This window comes from Typopeltis vanoorti, chromosome 12 (genome assembly GCF_054136105.1).
Source record: "Typopeltis vanoorti isolate ZY-2024b chromosome 12, IOZ_Tvanoo_1.0, whole genome shotgun sequence".
NCBI classification, from domain to species: domain Eukaryota; kingdom Metazoa; phylum Arthropoda; class Arachnida; order Uropygi; family Thelyphonidae; genus Typopeltis; species Typopeltis vanoorti.
Window position 1 is genome coordinate 103,300,765 of NC_143560.1, and position 20,013 is coordinate 103,320,777.

Below are 20,013 nucleotides of genomic sequence, written 5' to 3' on the forward strand. Positions count from 1 at the left end.
AAAATACTGAATGAAATATTCACTACCTTATAAGTGATGAAGAGTAAATTATGCTTTATAATTACCAAAATTGTTTATTGCTCCATATAATCCTTCCCAACATTTGTCTAATAGATTGCAACACTTTTTTTATATGAATCCCATTAACAAAAGGTTGTGGGTGTTTACATTAGTACCATAGTGGGCTAACAATCATGTACTTTGGCAGTCCAGCTCTTGAGACCAAACATGGAACTTTTTCAAGTCACTTCAGATCTCCAATAAGCAGGATGCTAATCTCTCACTGGACATTGAAATTCATCTACCATCAAAGAATGTTTACAGCCATCCCTGACTGTAGTGAGATTTGAAACTACAACTTATTGGTCAGAGAGATAACAGAGATACTATCCACTTGGCCAACAATATGCCATCAGCTAGTGTATTTATTCATATGAGGTTTCCCTCCCCTGTTCCTCCACTGTCCCATATGACTGTAGATGTGTGTGTTCACAGGGCAGTTTGCCTGTTCTGAGGGATGAAAAATCCAAGTTTCCAGGTTAAAAAACCCTCTACCTCCGTATGAGACCGGCTAACTCATCTTTAGTCAAAAGAGACCAGATAAAGGTTCCTCACATCATGAACAGGCATCGAACCCGAGGTCTTTCTGAAAGTCTGTCTGTACCAACTGAGCTATGGAGGTTCTATCATCAGCTAGTAATAAAAGTTCATCATTTTGGCATATTAGTCTTACAGAAAGTTCCACATTAGCCTTAAGGGGGTAGAGTTCAAATCGCCTTTTTTTTTTTAAGCCACTTCTTCTTTTTGAGAAAATGTCATCTTTAAAATTTCAATTCTGAAATTTTAAGGATGGCATGATGTAGTCTGTAACTTTATGTAGAACTCAAGCACCATGCATTTAAAAAAAAAAAGAGAGAGAGAGAGTTAAGTAATGAAGATTGATAAAATACAGTAATATCCTCAATATGAATAGTTGAAAATTTTTCTTTAGGCACTTGGCTGTCAAGATATAAAAGTTTAGTATGTAAATAAATGTTTCTGTGATATCTGATATTGTTACCAAACTTAATTAAGTTGTAACAATAATTTTTTGGCTTAAAGAGAAATCATTAAATATATATACACATATATATTGTGAGTCTCCAATAGACTATATATCGTTGTGCTTTTGATAAAAAGTGGTCATTAATTTATGTTGTGGTTATGTATGCAATGAATAATAAATGGAATGTGTATATGTTGGTGAAGTTTGTAGTCTCGTGCATAAACAAAAGTAACTCTGGTTTCATATAGACTGTTTGGATTTTTGGATTTACAGATTTTTTAAATAGTCCTCTCAGTTAGTCTGTGAAATTGAGGATATACCATATGGTTAATTAATCAATCCAGCTGTTTTCTGAATGACTGTGACTGGTCAATTTTAGCGCACAGTGCCTCTCTCATCATGTCAATTTTTAAATAAAGAGAAAAAACAGGAATTTCCTGGAATTAAAAATTGCTATCCCCTACCTAAGATGAACTAACAGCTTCAATTAAAAAACCTTGAACATATTCTTCTTACCTTTAGTGAAATTTGAAGGCATTTTGTCCTGAGTGGAAATGAGGATTTTTAAAAAAGTTCTAGGGATTCTGCCTCAAGTATGGGAATGGTATTTATTCTCTTATAGAGTAAATTTGGAATTTGCACAAATATAAATAAATTAAGTTGTCCCTACTTTTGAATAGAGCATCTGTAGCTCAGTTGGTAATGAATGATAATGCCCTCTGGCTGGAAAGATGAAATAAAATAATTTCAATCAAGATAGAAGTAATATCTCGGATGAAGTTAAAGAAATTATTAGAGGTAAGTGTTATGCTATATAAAGAGGGAAAATAAAATTACTCTTGTCCAGAGATCAGGATTTTATCAAAGATGAAATTAAGCAAACAGGGGTCTAAATTTTGTAGATAGTAGAATTCCTATCACAAATTAAGGTGATATGAATTCTTTGCCCATCAAAGTATATATACAGGAATTGTAAGAGACTGAGGAACAATATACTAAGTGGTATTATGGAATACAAGCAATACAGAGGAGTATAAACAGGTGTAAGATGATGCACAATGCCACTTAGTATATTGCTCCTACAATTTTGGAATATAGAGAGACATACTGAGTTATTCTAAGTACAAACTATATACTGTGTAGTCAAACTGACACTTCTTAACTTCTCCTAAGGATTCTCTTCATCTAAAGAGTTGGATTTTTAATAAAACCAAATCTGAAAATTCTGATATAGTAAGCATAATCACAAGCATTACCTGCTTATTTACCAACAGCCAACATATTGCGTTTTGATTAGTTCATATTTCCTGTTCATTCACATATCAGAGAAAAATGCCCAGAAATTTAATTTTTGTAGTGCTATATCCTCAATTCCTTCTTCCTTCCTAATTTGTTCATGATACACTTAGAAATCAAGGCACCAAACATTTTCACATGTGTAAAATTATTTTGATGCACTACATACTTCACATGTTTGCAGTTTGACTTTTGCACTAAGAAATATTCTTGATACACTATTGACAAGGTTTCTGCTACCCAATTTATTAAATATATCAATGAAAAAGGTTTGCTGACAAGAATACAAGGTTTATCCAAATGTTGGGCAGTAGTAATAAGACAGAATGGAGATTATATTGAAGGCCTATAATTGTGTTTTGTTAAATAGGTGGTTAATAACAGAACAGTGTGCAGAACTTGTGAAATGACTCTCTTGTATACTCAGTTATCAGCAGATACAAAAATAGCATTTTTGTATCTGCTGTACATTTCATGTGCTTTCTTGATCAGTAGAGTGAATGCTGTTTTGCATAGGTGAGTGTCAGTATGACACTCACCCACCCAGGAGAGTCGATATTATGAATTGTTGTGCAACTGCAGTTATAGACAACAGTGCAATCAAAATCATTGCGTGTACTCTGCAACAACAAATAAGCTGCTACACCAAAATGTATTTCACAATGTCATTTTTAACATATAACACCATATAATTTGGACTAAAAACTGGCCAAATTAAGGAATTAAGAATACATCATAGGTGAGCTCCATTTGTGAAATGATCTTTTCAGATGTCATCAAAACTGACTGACTGCTTCATCCCGTAGTGAATTCAGTTTGCATTCCTTCTCATTGTGTTATTAAATATTCATTTGGTCTGCTAACCCCTTTAATTTCATCATTTGATTTCACTAATGGTACCTTCTGGTGAAAAGCCCTTATAATAGTTATTAAAGAACATGTAAGTCCACAGTAATAAATTTTAATTAATAAATAAGGTACAGATATTTCATACTAAAACTAATAGTTCATCTTCAGTGTTACAAACAGATAGGAATGGAATACAAGTAATGAACATTCGGTGGATCACCTATTAAAATACATTGTTGTCGCGAGCTAGGAAATGAAAGAAATTAATAAATAATTAATATTTAAGATAATTGGTTTTTTAATGATTACATAAAATGAAAGTCTCCCAGATCTTCAAGAGATAGAGAGAGACAATCATTTTGATTTAAATTCCGTCAGCGTAAAATAACTTCACAACTTTCTTTAAAGAGGTGTTCATATTTGAACCTGCATCTATGAAGGAAAATAGCTTTATCCCACTGGATATTATGAGTAGTGGTAATACTGTGCTAAACCAGACTTTTGCAGTTTGTTGTAATCAATATAATATTGATGTTCTTTAATTCTTTTTTCCACAGAACAGCCAGTTTGTCCAAAATAAGAAACATCGCATTCACATGGTATTTGGTAAATGCCAGCCAAAGATAGAGATGACAGTTTATCTTTCGTAGAAGGTAATAAGGAAGAAATTTTGTTGATGTGAATATACGTGGGAATCAATTGGTACTTTTTTAAAATTCTACCTGTAGGTTCTGAGATTTCTGGAATGTAGGGGATTGGAACATAAGGTTCAGTTATCTGTTGAATTTGATTAGGGTGGTAATTATTAGATTCCATTAACTTTTTAATAATGGAAAGTTCTTGTTGTAAGATTTCTGGAGAAGAGCAAACTTTATGTGCTCTATTAATTAGAGATTTAAGAATGCCAAATTTTTGAGATGTGTGGTGAGCAGACTTTTTATGAATATATATGCCAGTAAATGTGGGTTTTTGAAAGACGCTTGTAGATAAGGTACCAGAAGAAGTTCGAGTAAGCAGGATGTCCAAAATGGTAAAGTACCAGAATTTTCCTTTTCCATGGCGAATTGGATACGAGGGTGAAGGCTATTTATCTGTTGTAGAAAGCTCATCTTCAGTATGTGACCAAATGGCAAACACATCATCGACATAACGATACCAAAGAGATGGCTGAAGGTGAATGGATGAAAACATAGTTTCTTCGAATTGTTTCAAAAAATAGTTAGCCAAAGGTTTAGATAAAGGGCTACCCATGGCAGTACCCTCAACTTGTTTGTAGAACTTGTTTTTTCAACTAAAATAACCTGAATAGATTACAAATTCAGAAATCTTTGTGATATCTGGAGGGTAATCTTCATATAATAATTTGATTGTGTCGGCTAATGGAATATTGGTAAACAGAGATACATGTCGAAACCAACTAGCAACTCACTCTTTGATTTGTAGATCCTTGAATTTGTTATCTATTCAGGTTATTTTAGTTGAAAAAACAAGTTGAGAGTACTGCCATTGGTAGCCCTTTGTCTCCACCTTTGGCTAACTATTTTTTGAAACAATTCGAAGAGACTATGTTTTCATCCATTCACCCTCAGCCATCTGTTTGGTATCGTTATGTCGATGATGTGTTTGCCATTTGGTCACATACTGAAGATGAGCTTTCCACTTTTCTACAACAGATAAATAGCCTTCACCCTCGTATCCAATTCACCATGGAAAAGGAAAATTCTGGTACTTTACCATTTTTGGACATCCTGCTTTCTCGAACTTCTTCTGGTACCCTATCAACAAGCGTCTTTCGAAAACCCACATTTACTGGCAGATATATTCATAAAAAGTCTGCTCACCACACATCTCAAAAATTTGGCATTCTTAAATCTCTAATTAACAGAGCACATAAAGTTTGCTCTTCTCCAGAAATCTTACAAGAACTTTCCATTATTAAAAAGTTAATGGAATCTAATAATTACCACCCTAATCAAATCCAACAGGTAATTGAATCTTATGTTCCATTACCTAAGGTTTCTTCAACAGTCTGCAGAGTTCCAATCCCCTACATTCCAGGAATCTCAGAACCTATAGGTAGAATTTTAAAAAAGTACCAATTGATTCCCACATATATATCTATCAACAAAATTTCTTCCTTATTGCCTTCTACAAAAGATAAACTGTCATCTCTATCTTTGGCTGGCGTTCACCAAATATCATGTGAATGCGATGTTTCTTATTTTGAACAAACTGGCCATTCTGTGGAAAAAAGAATTAAAGAACATCAATATTATATTGATTACAACAAGCCTCAGAAGTCTGGTCTAGCACAACACAGTATTACCACTACCCATAATATCCAGTGGAATAAAGCTATTTTACACTGACCGAATTTAAATCGAAATGATTCTCTCTCGCTCTCGAAGATCTGGGAGACTTTTATTTTATGTAATCATTCAAAAAAACGAATTATCTTAAATATTTATTTATTATTAATTTCTTTCATTTCCCAGCTCACGAGAACAATGTATTTTAATAGGTGATCCACCAAATGTTCGTTACTTGTATTCCATTCCTATCTGTTTGTAACATTGAAGATGTACTATTAGTTTTAGTATGAAATATCTGTACCTTATTTATTAATTAAAAGTTATTACTGTGGACGTCCGTGTTCTTTAATAATTATACTATGCCACAGGTTCCTCTAAAAATAAGAACCTTATAATAGTTCTTATCCTAGACAAAATTCAAACCCAGATCTTTCCAGCCAGAGGGCATCATCGTTCATTATCAACTGATCTACAGATGCTCTGTTCAAAAGTAGGGACAATGATTATCATACTTGTAGTCAGGTGTAGTTATTTTGCTATGAATATAACAGGACAGGTTTTAGAGAAGGCAAGATTCAAATATTGTGTATATCATGGATGTATTTCACATCATCTTTTCATCAATTGTTTTTATGTGAAAATAGTATGCTACTATCTTTTTTAAAACCACGCTGGTTTCCAAGTTGTTTGATAACAAAATAATTGAAATCGGACCTTGAGATACAGAAATTGTGCTGTAAACTGCTATATAAGAAACCATTCTGCCTTTCAAGTTTTTATTTATCATGGCTATACCATTATGGATATATGCTTTCTAAAAATTGTGATAAAATGAACTTGTCAGATTTGTTATTCATATCATTTGATTTATACAAACCATCTTAATTTATTATAAATTAATTATAATAATCAATTTGGAATATTATACTTTTTTATGTTCTATTTGCTTTCAGAGATTACCTAAAGTGAATAAGGAACTTGCCATTAAGTTGCATGAAAAGGAAATGGAAATTAAAGTGAAACAAAAGGTATTGCTTCTGCACATCAGTATATTTAAATATCACATTTCATGTAAATATCTATTTTAAACTTAGTTAATTGGAAGTGCATTTCTCTCTTCTATCTAAAGTATTCTGTTCAGTAATATCTACAAGGATCACTTAAAAAATTATCTCTTGTCTTGAATCATGCAATCCAGTTATAAGAGAATTTTACATAACTATATTGTTTATTAGACTTATGTTTACTACTACTAACTACAAAAAAAAAGCTAAATTTAATTTGGTTCATGAATAATTATGGACTATAGATGTTATACTCACAGCAATAATCAGTACTCAGTTATTATAGCTCCTTTTGTGACTGTTATACCATTAGAAAGTGAGTGACATTTCATTGAAAGAGAGGGGAGTGAGCCATGTGTTTTGTGCTTAATCAATCCTTATTACAGGATATGTAGTTATCCCATCCTCTCCTGTTCCCTCAGCCACACGGCTGGTGGGGATAGCTATACGCTACTATACTAGGAAGATGATTATGAGCAAGCGGTTTCTTGTTGCCTTCCTTGCTGTAGTATATTTTATGACTGTAACTGTGTGTTCATGGGACTGGTTGTCTGTTTTGAGGGTTGAAAAACCTGAGTGTTACCATATGAGACTGGTTAACTCACCTTTAGTCGAAAGAGACCAGATAAAGGTTCCTCACGTCACTTGGGAATCGAAGTCAGGTCTTTCCAACCAAAGGGCTTTGTCTAGGTAATTATAGAATTCTTTAAATACCAGGACTATTCTTTTCCCTACTCTTCCATGATATCATATGAGCACTAGTACAGTATTAAATATCTCTAGAAAAAATGCTTTCCTTTTGCAAGGATTTGCCAGCCTGGTTGGCTGAGTGGTTAGCATATCTTCTCTCCAGCCAAAAGGCTGCGGGTTGAAATCCCGCCATGGAAGTTTGTGATTGTCTGTGAAAATACTAGTGGTGGTGGTCAATGGTAGATGACATTGGTGTAGATAATGAAGGTAGTTGTGGTTGGTGGAGTGGTGGAGACGGAGAGCTGTAGAGTAGGTGCCCTCCCTTGATGAGTCTTTGGACTCCCTGGAGGTATTACATAATAATAATAATATTCACCTTTTTTACCTATCAGCTTATAAAGTAGTTTTAATGAGTTTGTTTTGTATCATAACATTAATATTCTGCATTGTAATTTTTACTTCTGCTTTTGTTTTAGTTACTATCTTTTCACATGCAGATGATAATAATAACCACCAAAGTCAAATTGGCCATACATTTAGCCAGCGAAAGTGCTCTTCCAGACAACTGGCAACACCTCATCACACATTAAGAACATTTTTTGTGGTTCCCACCCATGAAAGGTTATTAGTAAACATATAGTACATCTGTATGGTGGGTGGGCTAAGGATTTTTTTCTTATTTATTTTTATCAGTTTCATATATTTTTTGTAATTTTTTATTTATTTTTACATAGTCCAGAAACCCTGCTCTAGAGACCAAACATAACTTTTTCAAGCCACTTCAGGCCTCCAATAAGCAAGGCATTGGTCTCACACCAAGTGATGAACTTCATCTCCACTTTGCCCACTTGAAATGTAATATAGAAAACCTCAATTGTCACAGTACTGACCATCTCCTTATTATTTTCCAACATTCCATTTAAGAACATCATCTCATCTCGTCTTCCTTATACCCTCTTTTACCTTGCGGTGTCGAGGGTCCATTGATCATCGGACCTCACTCCATTTACAGGATAAGGTGGTCAGCCTTATGCCCCGGTGTATCCTATGGCCTGTAGTGTTGAGTTCTCAAGGCCAGTTTGCCTGCTTTGCGGGATGAAAAACCCCAGAATAAACTGGGGAAAAAACCCTGCTGTCCACGCCCAAGATTGGCTAACTTGGCTATGGCTGAGGAAGATCCTTCAGCTCCTCACGTCACCGACAGGAATCGAACCTAGGACACTCCTTCCCCAGGCATATGGTTGCGAAGCGCATAGCCACTAGGCTAACCACGAGAACATTTGGGTCTAATTCAAGTTGAATTTCCTTCTATTATAGCATGTTTTAATTCATTATGAACTTGAGCTGTTTTGTTTGACAAGGGAAAATTTACAAACAAATATAGGATATATGCAACCATGGGTTCCCTACTTTCACTCTATAGCTTACTTCTTTGTAGATATGTTTGAATAGAACTCTGTCCCACAGAAACACCATTCAGTCACTATGCTGACATTGTATTCTCCCTTGGCCACATGGCCATGACACATTGAACACCTAGTCTAACACATTTCAACAGCCACCATTCTGAGATCCAGTTTACTTCAAAAAAGGAACATATGCACTTTCCTAGACAACCTGATTCCATCATCAACTTAGTGAATGATTTTTACTGTGTCTGCAGGAAACACACACAAGTAGATAGATCTACTAACAGTCACACCACTATCTTCCCTCCAAACAGTGTGATTATGATAACAGAAAAGAATTGGTATACTCTGATGATTATGCCATTTCATAACATCACCTTTAAGCTTTGCTTTTACCTTAGTTCTCACTTACTCATAGCGTCTCCATCACTTATATTTACTTGTCTATTGATACTAGTTTGATTTTGGAAAACTATAGGAAATAATAAATAAATTATTTTAGTTATTATCTCATCTGTGTAATATGAGTCATAATTATCATATAAACTTCAACATTAAGCAAATATTTACAAAGGGTGGGAGGCAGACCATAATGTAGCAGCCCTCTGTGTCAGTCCCTATAAGTACCTGCCGTGTGCAACAACACAATGATTTTTCTGAACCTTTCCATAGCTCACATCATGAAGTGGATGATGTTTGCAAGAAGTACTAATGAATCTAGAGTAGTGAATCTGTACTAGTGGTCATTTAGATGGTGGTGTTCTCTAAATAGTGAAGAAGTTGATGGTTAATGATGTTCTCCTTTTTTTTTTTTTTTTATTAATACAGAGGACTGAGATGAAGGCGATGGATAAATAGTTTAATGGCATTTTCCGTCTTGGAATGAGTTGAGTATAGGCCAGCATTTTCTTGTAGATCATAAATGATTGTAGAGATAAGGTTTCAAACGGGTTTTAGTTTTGAAGCACAACATTTGAGTACTCTTTGGGTACCATTTGTATCAAACTCCTTTTTAGTGACTAGATTATTTTTGATTATTCTGATATATTTCTGGCTATAGGAAGCTTTTATTGCTCTATTTCTGTTATGATTGGAGATAATTTGTCCTTCTTATCTATTTAGGAGTTGGCCACACAGTCAGCTTTGTGTTTAAGTGCTGTTCTAATGCTATCTAGATAAGGATGAGATAGAAGTACATAAGAACTCTGTTGCCTTTGTAAGGGATTAGTTGACATAGCTGTGATTTTTATGAGAGATGGTTTTTCTGCATTAAGCTATTTCAAAATCATATTTAGATTTATTGATAGTTATTATGTTGCATTTGGTGGGCTTTGGTATAGGCTGAGAGAATGAAAAAGTACAATACAGACTGATTGAAGTTAATTTACTTTTGTTAGTAGTAACAAATTACTTTTTTTATTTCAGCAGATTACATACTTACATATATCATGCATCTCCACCTCCCCCACCCACCCCAACTATTATGTATACATAATGGTTAGGAGGGAAGAGAAACTGGTTCCCAGATATATAAGGTTTGGGAAATGCCTTTCTAAACTATTTCATTTCCTTTTGTTAATATTGATTTTTTTATTCACAGTTTCAACTGGCTTTCCTTTTTGTGATTTAAATGCTAAGGGATTTCTCATTCCCATTGTCCTTACCACATCAAACACTCTTGATCTCTTCCTCACCAATTATCCTTCTGGATATACTGTAGATGTTTGTCCTCTGGACAATTTTAATCATTACAACCTGATATTGTTCTTTGTTCATTAGCAATACTCGCACAGCCATTCTCATTGATATATTGTCTGGCATTATGAGAATATGTGGAATGAATATTTTGATTATTCAATGCCTCTTTGTTGGATTATTGTTTTCTTTTCATCCTTTTGATTCAATCATTTACACTGAATATACTACTGAAACATTTCTTAAGCATAGAAATATTCATTCTTATTTCAATTTAAATTTTCACTCTTAATACTGTGGATGGTGAATATCATCATTCATAGTATGAAACCACCCACTTATTATTGACTGAACTTATAAAAGTACTGTGTTCTTTCTCTGGCATAGTTTCTGCATCACCTTGCCCTTAGTCCCCATCCATAGTACTAATAGTAATATTAGTACTATGTGGGTTTACAATTTTTTTTTTTTTTTTTTTTATGTGGAATTCATATGTATCAGCCATGCTTTCTGATCTCTTGTCAGAACTATTGGCATAACTTTTCGTCAACCCTGCTGCTCTTTGGCACTTAAATGTGGTTCTGTTGCAATTTACCCATAGATGCAGCCTGCTTTTTACTTTTCCTCACATTCTTTCGTTGAATGCTTTCTTTAATTTTTCACCAGACATAATTCAGGAGAAGCTTGTCCAAACTAGATGAGAGAAAAAAGAAACACTCTTGGTTTAAATAGCTTTTTTTTTTTAAATATATACTCTCCTTTCAGTCATGCAGCTTAGAAATGAGCCCATATTTAACATATTCCCATAACAGGTACCAAACTATTTCATCCATTTGCTGTCGTCACTGAAGTTCTTTTTAAAGTGATCCATGAATAGTCTGTTTCTGTACTGCTTGGAAATCTCCCAACTAATAAGCAGAGAAGTTTCTTATCTGCTCTCTCCCTTCTGTATATTATTAAACTTCTTCAGTTAATCAAATCAAATCCACATTTTTGCTGATACATACACTTTTCTTCTTCCCATTTGACAAACATTGATGTATATAAATTACATAAAGGTAATATATCTACCTCTATGAACCTGAATTCTGATTTCCACATCATTTTCCAGTGTGATTCTGGCAGTCTTTCTTTTGAGGATGATTTTAACTGCCAGTTTTTCTTGACAGGTATTACAGACATTGCTTTCTCAGCATGTAAGAAATCAGGGCTTTCCTTTTTGCACAAAGTGTTACTTTTCCTTGGAACAACCATTAACTCTGTACAGATTGCAAAACCACCAAACTGTTGACATCTGAAGAACTATCCCCAACTGTTTTTACATTTGGGATGGTTTTCCAATAGTTCCCTAAAAACTTTCTCTCACAAAGAAAAACAATCATGTTGGCTAATATCACATCTTTGAATCAATGCATATTTCATTTTCAGTTGCTACTGCTTGCATTTTTGTATTTCTATGGTTACTGTTCATTAGAATTGAAAAGGGGAAAACAATGCTCAGTTGTTAATTTCAGTAATGATGGTAGTCTTATTCTCTAAAGAATATAAAAAATACCAATGAGACATCTCATATTAGTGCATATTATATGCTTCATTTCATTGTCTTTAAAAAACCATTGTTATCTTTCACATAAGTTATCTTCATCTTCATCATGTAGCTTCCTCAGTGAGAGGATGCAGCACCATGTCCTTCCAATTCTCTCTCTGTTGGTGGTTTTCCTTTTTGTTTCTACATAGCCATGTGATCTTGTCCATGATCTTATATCTTCAAGCCATGTCCTTCGTTTTTTACCTATTGATCCTTTTCCCATATTTTTCCTAAAACTGTTACTATCCTCTGTCCTGCTGAACCTCTCAGTACATGTCCTGCCAATCTCATCTTTCTCTGGATCATTTCCTGTAATAAAGATCTCTGTGTTCTCATTCTCTGTAGGACATCAGTATTTGTCACGTAATCTGTCCATGAGATTTCCCGAGCTCTTCTGTAGCACCATCTGATCTAAAATATAATTTTTCATGATGTCCTAATGTTATCTATATAAATTAGTAACATGTTGCTGCTGCTATTGTATTACTGAACTTTTAGGGAGACATTTAAATTCTCAGCAAATTAAAATAATATTTCCAGCCAATTATCTTCTTCTGAATTGTGCCACCTTCCTATTTCCTTGGTGCTTGGCTCACTTTTTTTCTACATATAAGATGTTTTCTTAGGAAATTGTTGAAGTAGGTAAACAACCATTCAACAAATGACAAAATCACTTGAACAATGCAACTTGTTTATAGTGTATTGAGATTTCACAAAACCGAATTTTTATTATAGTATGTAGTAAATTTGCTTTTGTTGCAACATATAATAAGATTGATAATATGTTTCCCCAAAATCTTCTATAAATTTATATGTAATTTGTGTTTACATACTACGAGCATAATAATTTTGCAAGATATATGCACATATAAATTTCTAAATCTGACTTTTTAAATTTCAGAAAACAGCCAGTATTCTTCATGATAGCCGATTCACAGCCCTATTTCACAATCCAGACTTTCAAATTGACCCAACTTGTGAGGAATATAGATTACTTAATCCTGTTATAGAAAAATCCAAACCAAAAAAGATAACTGTATTAGAGAAATTTCAAGTTGTAGAGGTAAGTAACATGGTGTGTGTGTGTGTGTACAGTAGATTCCAGTTAATTGGAACACATCAGAACTAGAACATTTTGACCCAATTAAGTGGCTGCCCCAATTATAGAGTTTCATGATAATAATGAAAAAGATAAAAAAAGACAAACTAGCAATTCACTGAGCAACAAATATTTACTCAAATTAATTATGATAGTGAAACATATTTAAATTTCTCTCATTGTCTCAGTATCAGCAATGACAATGATCTGTTGCCCTTAAAGTCATTCAATATAATCCTGTTCAAAATCATCATGACCCATCATAGGACCACTTACATGCACTCCTCATCCATTTATAAGGGAGAACCACTGATTTTGGGTGTCCTCAGTGTCAGGATCCTTGCCTTCATGCTTCCATTTTTGGATGTTCCCTGTTTTCCATGGCATGTCTGTTCTTCTCACAGTTTATCGTGCTGTTGTATCAAACTTGGAAGCATAGATTTCAGTATTCCAGTTATCTCGGCCAGGCGGCGATGATATATTAGGCAAATAGCCTTTGATTTAGTCTGGTAAGGATTTTTTTTTTGGGTGCTTAAGGGTCAAAGCTATATAACTGAAAGGAGACCTCCACATAGCCTTTAAAGGAAAGTGGAGAACCGACCAGGGCTTCTGACCTAATGTCCAATCCTCACCATCTCGTGGTGCACCCTGTTGGGTATCTACCTGGATACTGAACGAATGAGGATGGGCTAGCAATTTGAGATTTAGTTGACCAATTGTATTATTGGCTTAAACGAATATACAAGGTGATGGTACAACATGACAAAATTTCATGCCTTCTGGGTTGTCGCCCAGTTAAACAAGCCCCCCCCCCCCCCCCCATTGTTTTCGCCAGGGAACCAGGGCAAACAGCAAAAAGTCAGCTACTGGAACAAATCTTCTTATGTCGATCCGGTACTATCAACATAAGAAGCCTGAATGGCAAAGAAATGGAGCTAGCTGAGGAATTAGATAAGTACCAGATCGACATAATAAGGGCGACTGAAACAAAAAAGACAAAAGCTGGTGAGATCTTTCTGAGCAAAAAATACAAAACGTTATATTCAGGCAATGACAATCAAGGAAAAGAAGGAGTAGCCAGAGTATTCCACACAAAATACGAGACTAATATTCTTGAATGGCAGGCAGTCTCAAGTAGAGTGATATGGGCAAATATCAGAATGGGGAACTGGACAATGAGACTTATTTGTACATGTGGTCCCACAGAAGGCTCTACTAAGGAGAAATAGAGGAATTTTTTGAGGCTCTAGAGAAAGCTACTGACAATGAAAAAGGAAAAGTTGATCCTTGTTGGGGATCTAAATGGCAGAGTAGGAAGTGATTGTCAGACATACAAAAATATTTTGGGAAAATTTGTAGAAAAGAGCAAAGCTAATAATAATGGAAAATACCTGTTGGATTTCTGTTCAGGACATGGACTGATTATTAAACACCATGTTCCAACATAAAAATGTGCACAAATTCACATGGAGAGAAGAGGCAATGAATAAGAAAAGTCTCATTGACTATGTTACTGTTGATAGTGATGTTTTCTCCCAGTGCAGGACACCAGAGTGTACAGAGGATTTGAAATTGGAAGCGATCACTATTTAGTCTTGAGCAGGAAAACCTTGATTAATTCAGCCAGAGAGGCATGTGGTGAGGTTGTCTGCAAATATAGAAAAATCAGAACTCCATGGTTAAAGAGACAGTGAAGGAAAAGAAGAAAGCATATCAAAAGTTCCTGGCAAATAAGTCAGCTTGCTCTTAGAGAATACAGAGACAAATGTAAGAAAGCTAAACACTGTGTAAAATTAGCTAAACAAAAGTCATGGTAGGACTTTGGCAAGAACTTAGAAAATAAATATCAAGAAGGTGGTAAGATTTTCTGGAGGTTGTTGAAGAAGCTTAAAAATGGAGGAAAGAGTGCTGTAAAAGGAGTTGGAGATGATAAAGGTGGCATGAAAACCGGAGAAAAAGATATCCTTGAAGTATGGAGTAATTGCTTCGAAAAATTGCAAAATGAAACAAGCAGTAATAGCACAGTGGTAAAAAAATATTCAACAGGCATACAGTCAGGAATACATATCCATACTTGAAGTAGAAAAACCCATCAAAGGCTTGATATGTGGAAAGGCAGCAGGAGTCGATTTCTGGTCGAATAGATGATATTCGACCAGAAATGCTGAAGTATGGTGATATAAAAGTCTTACAGTGGCTGCACTGCATAGTTCAGAAAGCCTAAACAGAGGGACAAATTCCTGATGATTGGAGTAGAGCTCTCATAGTACCCATATATAAAAAGGGAAATAAAACTGAATGTGAGAATTACAGAGGTATTTCCCTACTGAGTGTTCCTGGCAAGATCTATGCAAGTATACTTGAGAAGAATTGTGGAAGAACAAGCTGGATTCAGGCCAAATAGAGGCTGTCAGGATCAGATCTTCACTTTACGACAAATAGTCGAGAAAGGATGGGAATATAACAAAGATCTGTATTTAAGTTTTGTAGATCTGGAAAAGGCATATGTCAAGGTGCCAAGAGAGAAGCTATTCAATACGCTACAGTTATATGGTGTCAATGGGGCATTATATCAAGCAATACTTAATCTGTATTTGAGTTGTAAGTCAGCAGTTAGAATTGAAGGAAGTACAGGAAGATGGTTTAATGTTAAATCTGGTGTGAGACAAGGATGTACATTATCCCCTGTGTTATTCATTATCTATATGGATCACGTTATGAAGGAAAGTGGTATTAAACATGATATCAAAATTGGAGATGTTAATGTCAGTTCTTTGCTTTATGCGGATGATGTTATACTTCTAAATAAATTCGCTACAAGTCTGCAAGATTCTCTGACTAAATTGAATAACTGTTGTAATAGATATGGTATGAAGGTCAGTAATAAAAAGACAAAGACAAGAAAATTGGGTGGAATCATTGAAAATGTCAACTGTGTTTTGAACGGAGAACTTGTGGAACAAATAAAACATTTCAGCTACTTAGGCACGATTTTTAGTGAAGATGGTAAATTAAATATGGAAATAGACAATAGAATCAACAAAGCTGGTATGGTAGGAAGTCAACTGAATAAACTTATATGGAATAAGAGAGAAATTAGTCAAAACACTAAATTAGCTGTATACAAGACAGTGTTCAAACCAGTTTTAACTTTTGGATCTGAGAGCAGGGTCAGAAGTAAAACACTCGACTAAAGACTAGCAACCACAGATATGAGAGTTCTGAGAAAGATTTGAGGCATGAACAGATGGCATCAATGACAATATCATATTAAAAACAAGAATATTAGGAAAGAACTTGACATTGTCAGCATCCAGGAATGGTGTTAGCATTGCTGGATGCTGACATTTACAAAATGAATCTGGTCTTTTCTCAGTCTCTGATCAGCAGTGAAAGAGGATGTAAATGATAAAAAATAAATTACAAAGTAATAGTATCTAGTTAAAACTTTCAAGTTTTTGAAATATAACTTATGCTATTACCTTTGCTTTAATTAATGACAACTAGTGCTGTAATTATTGCCCTGAAGTGAAAAACATTATTTTGATTCATATACACAGTGTGTGTATGAATGTGATGAGCTTAATATGAAAATGAAATTAGAAATAATTGTAATGCTAATATAGCTATAATTAGCATTACAGTTTACAGTTTCATCATTAACTTAAATTATAAACAATGGGGAGATTCACGTCATCATGATAATTATAATGGTGTTTGTAATGAGACTTTTAAACTTATCTCTTCGTAGTTGTTCCTCGAGTGTTTCATGATATCTGATCTTGTATTTGATAGAAGGCGCATGTGATTTTCTGATTCATTGATGCGATGATTCATGATATGAAAGTTGAATAGAAAGAAAATTTTAAATGTATGGGTGTGGGAACGTAAAGCATAAGATTTACTAACAGGAGCAGTTTTACAGATATAGACAGGGAAGAAGCAAGGCAGATATTTCATCCACTATATATATTTACTTGTCATGTATCAAATACTGGTGCTGTATGGAGATATTTCATATAGCCATCTCCCCAAGAGTGAGTAGATCATATCTTACATACTAGCTTATGGGATAAGACAACATGATTAGGGGTATCCGTGAATTCTTTAGATGGGTGAAAATATGAGAAAAATTGAATAAGATTCCATGACAAAAAAGTTTGACTATCTCTTTCTAAACAAAGAAAGGGATTTCAGACTTTAATGTTCATTTTAATAATGAAGGCTGCATTGAGTTAAGGGACATTCACATTGAACAGAGACAGGAAAATGTTACCCAGTCTTTAAAGGAAGCGAAATCAGAAATGAAATGGATAACTAAGGTACAGCTAACTTCATTATAGAAAACTCATAAGAACCACAGGAATAGTTTGTATAATAGGTAACTTATTATAATGAATTTATTTAGAATAATGCCGTGCCTTATTTGTAGTTTGCTATAGTGGCATTTTCTGGTAAGGTTCATGTTAGTTGATTTGGATCCTTACTGACTGAAGCAACTCAGGCTGTTAGGCCAGTGTATTTTGTCTGTTAATCGTGTGTATTCTAATGGCCAGTTTGCTTGTTTTGCAGGCAGAAAAAATCCTGCCACATCCATATGAGACCAGCCAGTAAGGATTACCTGTAATAAGTCAAATAATGAAGTCTGTTGTTAAGGGTGACCTATAATGACATTCAGATGTCAAGAAAATTATAACAAATTACAACATGGTTGTTAATGGCAATTCCTGCTGAAACAAACTTAAATTGTTGCTATTATATTATAAATCTTTTCAACTTAATTTGTTATATATTATAGTGTTATAAGAATTAGATGCTAGAAGTAGTTTCAACATCTAAGTTTAATGTCTAGATTTACACATGCACCAGTGTGGGGAAGGTTGTGGCATTCATTAAGAACTTAAAATGTAAAGTCCTACACCTTGGTTAAAAAAAAATAAATAAATAAAAAATAAATAAAAAAACATAGGCTAACAGAATACTATTTGGATAAAAAGAAACAAATGTCATTGGAAAATGAAAACAGCTAGGAATAAGCATTTTAACAAAAGTGAACTGGCAAGTCTTATTTGGAGGTGGTGGGGTTTTCCCTTCCCAAAACTCAGGGAACCCCTCAAATACATTGACAGAGAAGCAATGTATCAAAAGTATTGACTACCTTATTTGATCTTAATAGGTGCCTGGGTCAAATACATTAAATCGAGGATGGGTTGAAAAAATTCATTTGTATTATTCTGAAGATTTCCATATTATTTAGTAGCCTGAATAATATGCTGAAATTATAGCATAACGGAATTGAAATGACAATTCCGTTAAATATTGGTTTTAGTATATCCTGAATAAACACATTCTTTTCACCTTCTACAGATTTTGGTTTCCATTAAAGCAAATTCAACATATTTCACTTAAGGGAGGGAAAGAACGGATGTGAATAGAAATACTTTCATCAGAGACAAATGAATTACAAGTGACTTACAGTTGTGGTATTATGTTTGTGTCCAGTAAGTTGCTGTGACTTAGAATTGAATCTACATATTATCCTAAAATTTGACTTGCATGTTTGCATGTATAATGAGCATTAAAAAATTTATAATGAAAAGGTAAAGAGATTTGCTGCAAAATAAATAATTAACCAATAATAAACCATGCCTGTATATATAACTAATAATTTAATAACTATAGGGAGGGAACATATTGATTGAAGTGATGGTGTTAATCAGATAACTGATCTAGGCATAGCAAGAAGTACATATGTGTATGTTGATGGAGTTCTAAGTGAGCAAAGTATCCTGTAGAGTTTTTTTTCCCCATGGATAACATTTTTTTGAAGATTACTAGATGCACTCCTTTTTTTTTTATAACATAGGATTCATTTTTATTTACAGGAATAAACATATTTTTGCTTACTATGCCTGTTCTTTCTGAAGATTAGACTAAAAATGTCCTGTACACTGAAAACACCCCTTCCCTCCTATTCACCCTGCTAATGCAGACAAAATAAACTAGAAGTTTTATTGTATCATTAAACGGAGACAATTAATCTGTGTTCATTTATGATATATATATATATATAGATAGATAGATAGTTTGACCCTGGATAGTGAAACACAGCTACCCTTCCTCAGATACTACACTGCATGGGAATGCAAGCAAAACAAAGTAGAAGCTTTATTGTAGTGCTCAATACAATATCTGACTAAATGCATTCCTAACAGCTTATTTCAGGTTTTCATATGCAGAAAATATGGTCACACTTGTTCATAATACAGTCATTGAGTGCAGAAACAGAAACCAACTTATTTATGTAATTTTTAGAAGCAAATAAAGATATATATATATATTATTACTATATGTATTACTGTGTGTGTGTGTGTGTGTGTGTGTGTGTGTGTGTGTGTGTGTGTGTGTGTGTGTGTGTGTGTACACAGTAAAACCCCCTTTTTTACACTTTTCAGGGGACTGATGGAAAAAAGTGTAAATAGCAGGGCTAGCAGGAAATGGAAAAAACATTAAAAAAGGCTAAAATATGACTTACTGCTAGTATGTGAGTCTACATACTCGATTACAAAATTTAATAACTGAAAATAAATGAATTTACAATTACTTACATTTATCTGTTTAAAAAATCTTTTTTTTTTTTGAGATAGCGCCAGATTGCTTTGCATTGGGTTCAATGCTTGACCTGTTTTTTACTATCGGGAACACGGAGAGTCCAAAAGATCTTTTGCTAAATGCACACATGTTCCGGCATGCCATTCTACACGTTACAGAATTGCCATCTTTTCTTCTACCGAAATACATTTTCTGTCTTTTTTCTTCATGTTACTAACATGGCTAATCCACCACCGCAACTTGAAAGCAATTTTCACACACTAAATTACTTAGCAGAAATTCTGCAATATCAATTCGTACTGTGATTGAAAAATCATGGTATCGCTCATCACTACATTACTGCTGCAAGCGTGC

At 34.1% G+C, this 20,013-nt stretch overlaps 1 protein-coding gene across 2 annotated transcripts in view; it reads left to right on the top strand.

Annotated features, from left to right (window-relative positions):
- The window catches only part of l(2)34Fd (nucleolar protein 10 lethal (2) 34Fd), a 238,401-nt gene that overhangs the window by 210,101 nt on the left and 8,287 nt on the right, over positions 1–20,013 (top strand). For both annotated transcript variants that reach the window (XM_090401368.1, XM_090401370.1), the window contains exons 16-17: positions 6,456–6,530; positions 12,850–13,011. In XM_090401368.1, coding sequence (XP_090257494.1) covers positions 6,456–6,530; positions 12,850–13,011 — 237 coding nt within the window. The remainder of the gene's footprint in view (positions 1–6,455; positions 6,531–12,849; positions 13,012–20,013) is intronic.